Source organism: Elgaria multicarinata, chromosome 10 (genome assembly GCF_023053635.1).
Source record: "Elgaria multicarinata webbii isolate HBS135686 ecotype San Diego chromosome 10, rElgMul1.1.pri, whole genome shotgun sequence".
In the NCBI taxonomy this organism is placed as follows: domain Eukaryota; kingdom Metazoa; phylum Chordata; class Lepidosauria; order Squamata; family Anguidae; genus Elgaria; species Elgaria multicarinata.
Genome location: NC_086180.1, coordinates 30803954 through 30811415, shown reverse-complemented (window position 1 = coordinate 30811415; position 7462 = coordinate 30803954). Strand labels below are relative to the sequence as shown.

The following is a 7462-nucleotide window of genomic DNA, read 5'->3' as shown; positions in this document are numbered from 1 at the left end:
CTTAACTAAGAGCAAGCTGAGGTGGCTTGTGTTTATGGCTGTTTTCCTTTGTTTTTATTTTAGCAAAATGTATGAAGTGGATACTAAAAATCACATCTATTATAATACTTAAATTGGAAAAAATGTGATAATGATTACATTGAGAGAAATTGTATTAGATTCATAAATTAATTAATCAGCAGCAGCATGTACCATTGCAAAAAGGACAATAATTCATGCCATGCTGGTTGAGCAATTGGAAGAAGTTTGATAGCTGCTGAGAAACAGAAATAATTTTTGGACTCAGATTAGCTTCTGGCAGACTGTAAGCCTTCTTTGAGTATCCTCATAAACCTCTTAACTTCACCATTTGCTTGTTGCCATATAGCCTTCAAATGGTTAATTTTGAAAAGGGGAGCCATTGTACTTCTGACAATGAGCCTTTTCAAACAACATGCTAAGCCAAGCCATGGTTAGCATGTAAATTTGTAGAGAGTGTGTTTAAACTGTGGTTTTGTAGCCACCATGGTTAGGAATGGTTCACATGACACTGTAAGCCACAATGACCCGTTCAGATGACATACTAAGCCATGGTGAGTAAGTATTTTGAACGAAACATGATTTAGTATGTGTTGTGAACCATTCCTAACCATGGTGGCTACATGATTACAGTTTAAACACGCTCAGTAACCATTTGCTGCAAAAGGGTTAGCATCCTAACTATGGCCTAGCACGTTGTCTGAACAGGGCCACTGTTTGCTATGATACCATCAATGTTTTCTTCTTTGTGTTGGGATGCTTGCTAGTATAAATTCTGTTAATTTGTTGTGCTGTTCAAAATGCCTGGTATGGTCTGTCTTTGCTTTTTCAACTGGTCTACCAGTTTTAAAAGGGGTGGGGTGGATAAATTCCTGGAGCAGAAGGCTAGCAATAGCTACTAGTCATGGCTATGCGCTACCTCCAGTATCAGACGCAGTATGCCTATGTATACCAGGTGCTTGGAAACATGGGTGGGAGGGTGCTGTTGTGCTCATGTCTTGCTTGTGGGTTTCCTGTGGGCAGCTGCTTGGCCACTTTGTGAACAGAATACTGGACTAGATGGACCCTTGGTCTGATCCAGTGTGGCTCTTCTTATGTTCTTAAGCCACTTTCCCAAAGGTATCAGGAAAAGTCTGGTTTGTGTCTGTCTGCCTTTTCCAATTCTGTGCATTGAGAAACTCAGAAATAATGGACACCAATTATTTGTAAACCGTCAACAAACACTGGAGAATTTATACATGTCTATTAATCCAAAAGAAGACCTGAAATGATTCGTCCACAGTCAGAGTCTTCCAGAATGCTGGTTACGATGAAAAGATGGACCCATTGTAAATGCTATAGTATTGTGAAGAACATTATGTGGCTTTGATTGGTGGCTCTTTAGAATATGTGACTATCATACTATATGTTTTTTATACAAATAAGATATCTTAAAATTTTAATTGCCTGTAATGACTTCTTTTTGCCACTAGAGGCTGCTCTTAATACATCATGATGAAAAATGACTTTTTGTGTGTGTGTGCATATTTCAACTGTATTGGTTTAATAATATGATTTGCACTCTTATTACTTATCTGTTTCCCACCCCTCTTTAAGTAAATTTGTATTTACCACATTCTCTTTGGACGTCAGCATTCAAAAACAAGAAACAGTTGATCGTAGGAACTAGAAAAAATTATTGTTGCATGGGCCAGTGTGATATAATGGATGGAATGCTGGGTTTTTCTGTAAGTGACTTGGGAATCTTCCAGTGAGCTTTGGAACTGACAGCATTTGCTCACTTTGGTATTCCAGAGAATCTAGTTTACCTTGCTGTCCAGCTCTTGCATTCCAGTATTTTCCATGTTGACGACTTGTATTTTTTAAGGATCTAGTTTATGGTGCTCTTTCATACTTTCAGGAGTGGACTGGCAGAGCAATATTGACTCACCTGAGCACAGTTGACAGACATTTTATTGCACTCTCGGCATGCCTGGTTTGTAGTTTTGCAGCATGGCACTCAGATAACGTCATACTTGTCCTGCAGACACCCTGCCTCTTCCTCTCCCTTTTTCATGTTTTCCTAGAGCAGGGAAAGTCTGGATTATTTCTCCCAAATGGAATTAAAGTTTCCTTCAGCCCCCGTGTAGTGCTGTCCTCTTGCTATTTTCTTCGTTGGGGGCATGTGCTTTGAAGGGAGAACTTGCTGATGAAAGGGGAAAGCAGGGCAGTTCTCCTTCTCCAGTACCGTGTTGGTAAATTGCTAGACAACAAAGCCAGAGTGAGGGGGGTAGGAGCCCATGCCCATCACAATGTTACAAGCAATGAACTGGAGGCAGAAGGAGAAGGGCTAGGGCAGGGTGCAGTGGGAGAGCAAACAAGCAAAAGGGAGGTTCCATTGGTATAGTGTGATACCACAAGCCCACATGAAAGGGGCCATGTCGGTTTGTGGTATCACACTAAACCAGGCAGGAGGGAAAGTAAGTGTGATGGAGTTCTTGGCGTTGGAGTTGGTGAAGCCTCACTTTTCTGCATTAGCTACCATGACTTGTCTAGCACCCCTCAAGCACTTTCCAAAGGGTTAACATTCCTCACCTGTTCAGGTGAGGAAACAGAGGATTCGATTTAACCTCTCCTCCCCTGTCCCCATCAAACAACTGAGCGGTGGCATTTTCACCTGCGTTCGTTATTCAAACCTCTACCATATACCTGGGATTGGGGTAGGCATGGTTGGGCACCTGCCGAGGGCCCACACCCCAGCAGGGGCCCAGTATAGGGAGCCTCCCTCAACCTGGTGTCCTCTAGATATTTTATACTTCCACTCATAGCAGTCCCAGCTATCATATCCACAGGTCAAGAATGGTGGGAAATGTAGCCAGAAACATCTGAACGGAACTAGATTGAGGAAGGCTGCTGAACTTTCTTCAAGTGAAGTCTCGGTAACAAAATATTTTAATGACAAGCGCTCTTATCCAAGCAATATTGCTGGTTATTTCTTGTTTCTGTGGAATATATCAGTAAAAACCTTCCAAAAGAAGAGGCAAATTAGTTGCTTTTTACAAAATTGGGAACACTTTATTTCCCTCCCAGTGATTAAAAAAGCAAAACAAACAGAAATAACCCTGCATATCATTGATAAAGCATTTAGTGAGGACATTTTTGGCATCCTGACTACAAATACATGGAACTTTAAGGCTGTGGTGCACGTGGAACTTTAAGGCTGTGGTGCACGTGGAACTTTAAGGCTGTGGTGCACCTTAACAGCACAACAACAGGTGAGTAAGCCCAAATCTGGTATTGCAGTTGTCAGACAAAGGGTCTCCAGCAAATCTCCCACCAGAACTTTCTGACTGCTGCTGGCAAGGGGTGGTGAGCCTCTCTGGAAAGATGGCAACCTTGAAGATGTAAAACAGGATGGCAACCTGCTGGCCACTGGCTGTGTCTGCCCCCCTCACCAGCCCCCCTGCTGAATTTGCAAAAACCCAATTTTTAAAAATGGCTGTGATAATGCTACAGAGCACTAAAAGAGTCAAATTGACCTTTTTTGAAGCTACGTCTGACCGTTTTAGCACTCTATAGTGGCTCTGGAGCACTAAAATGTTGTAGCTGGCACAGGAAAGAATCACTTGCAATTGGATTTTGGTGGCATCTTCAGGGGTGCAGCTAGCTCTGAGCCCCCCTTTCTACCAGCCAGTCCTTCTCCTGCAACTACTAACCAATCAGCTCTTCCTCCTTTTTTAAATAAAAACTGTGGTAGTTTTGGTTCTTCCTCTTTCTAGTCCAGCTCCATGCTAGCAAACACACACATACACACACCATGGCAGGCCATTTTTTAAAATGTACTTTCTGAGTAGCAGCTATCTAACCCAATAAGACACTGCCTTTGGGTGGGGGGGGACACAGCCAATAAGAGCACAGAAGCAGTGAAAGAGCAGTCTTTTATGCCACTCCTGTGCTGTCATTGGCCATGTTCACCAAAGGCAGCCTCTGATTGGATCAGATCACCACAATTTGTGTCAGTACTATCTGTTCTTTAGATGGTGTGCTGCAGTCTAGGCTCACATGATTGGCTGCCGCTGTGCTTCCTTTTGCTAATGCGTCTGGGCCAAACTTCTGTGTGTGGCCAATAACGAGCAGCAATAAATTGCTTGCTTAGAGAAACCCTAAGATTCTTTACCGGAGATTCTTGAATATTGTGGGGGGGGGAGAGGATTCAGATTTTAGTCCTATTTAGAGTAGATTTATTGACAGTGGGACATTGTACTTGCTCCCCACAGGCTGGGGGAGGAGTCTTCAGGGGGTTTATCCATCCATCCATTCACACCTAACCTCAGCATCTTCAGATCGCGGCTCCCTCCCTCCCTGGATGCTGGTCATCCTTTTGGAGGCTGAGTAGGAATGTTTGACTCCTAGTGGAACTGACCGACTAGGGCTCTTTTTGCCTACTTCACACTGTAAGTGGGGTAGGAGTGTCTTAGGTTAATCTGTTGGTTGGTTGATTTAATCGTTAGGTCAATTTGGTCACAAGTTAACTAGGCTGGGGGGCGGGCATGATGTGGGAATTCAGGGATGGTGTGCATTCTGTGGCACCCTGACGGTGACAGGTAATCCCCGAGGGCCTCCTGCTGAGGTTTTTACAGCCCCAGAGGGAGGGGCTGTAAAACCTCACCCACCTGGCGTTTTATGGCCTGGGAGTGGGTGACATGGGAAGGCCTCCCCTCCCCAAAAGGGGCAGCCCTGTTGGTGGTGATCGGCAGGTGCCACTCAATAGAATTGGAATGTTTTTGCCTGATAACAGCCCAACTAGTTGCTGGCTGAGTTTAGCTGCCCACCCAGTTTTGCAGATCTAATTTGAATAAATGTGGGCCAATTTTATACCATACTTACATGTCTCGTCTCTTTATTTCCACTCATACACTCACAATGGATCATCGTTAAGGGACATTTGGAAGGGCATTTTTAGTAAATTGATGTTTTTGGTTTGTGGTTGAGTGTGTGGTGAATACACACCTATAATTACCTTTGAGATACAGATGATTTTACACATTATAAGTAGTCCCATTAAAATGGAACAAATGTATTAACAGACAAGAAATGCTTGCAAGACCATTTTAGAATTGCCATCTGGCTAGTTGGAACACATACATCAATAAATTAATCTCTTCTCAATGTTGGCAGCATTATCAGGATCTGGAATTAAAGATTTCTACAAAAACTCCACAATGTTGTACTTTGAAAATAACGTCCTGAGAGTTTGTCTATGGAACAAGAGGTGCATGGAATTACGTGAGGCACAATCAGTTTCAATTCCTGAGCCATGCTGCTATCTCTTCTCTGTGGTGCTTTACCCATTCAATATTACTCTTCACAGTTTCAGCAGCCTGATTTCTCGATGATGCTCCAGCTCCAGCATTAGGATATTTCTCAAAGAAATTTTCCATCTTTAGAAAAGTAAACACATGCATTAATTAGTGTGATCTGACTGTCCTGGGGCAAGACTGCCTCCCGGGACACTCCTCCAGGATTGGAAGTTGTCGGTGGGGTGGGAGGTTGCCCCTCCCTTCCCAAAGCCCTCCCCTTCCCAAGCTGTAGTCCCTGTTGTCATGGATCAGAGATAAGAGTGGGTTTCCCTTGTCAGTTCTAGGAAAAGCCTTTCTCTAGCGCTGAGGAAGCACCTCTCTCATCTCCAATAGGACCCCTCTTTCTCCACACACTTAGCCCCAGTCGAAATCTGGAAACAGCCCCCTGTCTCTGCAACTACATAGCAATTTTATAAGGAGGAAAAAAAAAAACTAATGAAGGAAGTTCAAGTCACCAAATTCTCACAGAATGTGTGGTTAGCCCGCAGACACAGCAGGAAGTGAGTCACAAAGAGATCAATTTACATAGATGGGCTAAGCCAGGAACGACACCATTCCACACTGCAGATAAGGACATGCTGCTTTGTTGTGGATTTTCTGGTTCAGATGCATATCAGCCCTCAGCCAATGCACCACAGAATGCAAAGCCCAGTTACAGGTTGCACAGATGGTTGTACATTATTTCTCCGTCCATGGATTAGACCCTCTAGCATGGCCCTGACCCAGATCATGGAAGTTGACACTTTTTTAACTATCATGGAACTCCCATGTGACAAGCATGGTGACAGTGGCCCATTTTGGATTTAATGCTAATTGTAGCACAGCATGATGTGAATGATCTTTCCCGTGCCTGTATGCTCTTCCTTCCCATCTACTCCTCTAACAAATCCATAAGGAAGAGCTTGGAAGCCTTTAATTCCAGTTTTAAATTACCTGGAGTTTATCATTACATCCAAACTGGGGAAGAGGTATTCAGATTATTCTAAACTATGGTTTATTGAAACAAACAAAAACCAAACAATGGTTTATTATCATGGCGTGTTCAGAAATCATAGTTTAAACCAGGGGTGGGGAAGTCCATTAGCCAAATGTGGCCCTCCAGGCCTTCAGGCTTCCCAACCTGGGTTACGGATATTGTTTACTCCATCTTGTTCTGCCCCCTTACAAACCTGATGGAATGAGGCTTGCATGACTTGGAGAAGCAGAGTGGAAATCTCTCCCCTCCCTCACCTACCATTGCATACTGAACAAAGGGAAGATTGACATCTGTAACTCCAACCATTTTGGTGCCACCTGGTTTTGGCTCTGGCCACACTCACAGCTGGGATGCGGACCCTGTGAGTGGCACTTTTGTTTGTTTATTGTTCACATTTGTATCCTGTCTTTCCATCAAATGATGCTCAGGGTGGTTAACAGCAATAATAATCAAATGCAATAAAACCAACCAATCAACGATAAAAGAAAACATTTAAAACATTTCAAAAAATCTATCAAAACAACCAGTTTAAAGAGAGAGAAAAACAATTGCAGTTTAAGGGTGCAATCCTATGGACTTTTTTCTACCTAAAATTGATAGGATTGCACCCTAAGTTAGCTTCTGTCTAAAGAAAAATGTCTATCCATTCTGGCAGAAAGTGATCAGGGACTGAGCTAGATAGGCCTGGAGTTCCAAGGTCTGGGAGCAGCCACTGAGAAGGCACTTTGCTTTTGTTATGGAGCCTTCAGGTCATTTACAATCACAACTGAGAACTTCAAGCTGAACAGCAGAAAATCTAGGCTGTACCCTTACCTGCCAAAGCTGGAGATCTGTGTTGAACGTTTCTGTTATTCTTGACACCAAGCGCCCAAGATTTCTGTCATTGAGACTGTACCTGGAAAAAATAACAGAAGTCTGAGAGGGTAGCATTTTGGCTTTTAAAATGACATACAGATCAGGGAACAATAAATGAACTCAATGATCTACTATCTAGAGTATTTCGTTTCTAGCTGTTATCCCATTTGTATCCAATCATTCTCCAAAGATCTTAGAGAGGCATTTATAGAGAGTGTTCCCGCTTCTCTTCGCAAAAACCACTGAATCCTTCTAGGGGGTGTTAGACTCAAAG

The 7462-nt window shown here is 43.2% G+C and overlaps 1 protein-coding gene across 1 annotated transcript in view; it reads right to left on the bottom strand.

Annotated features, from left to right (window-relative positions):
• Positions 1-3213: 3213 nt before the first annotated feature.
• Positions 3214-7462, bottom strand: part of ENPEP (glutamyl aminopeptidase) — a 66653-nt gene continuing 62404 nt past the window's right edge. Inside the window, exons 19-20 of the mRNA XM_063135874.1 lie at positions 7147-7228; positions 3214-5438 (exon numbers count right to left, since the gene is read on the bottom strand). Coding sequence (XP_062991944.1) covers positions 5301-5438; positions 7147-7228 — 220 coding nt within the window. The 3' untranslated portion in view covers positions 3214-5300. The remainder of the gene's footprint in view (positions 5439-7146; positions 7229-7462) is intronic.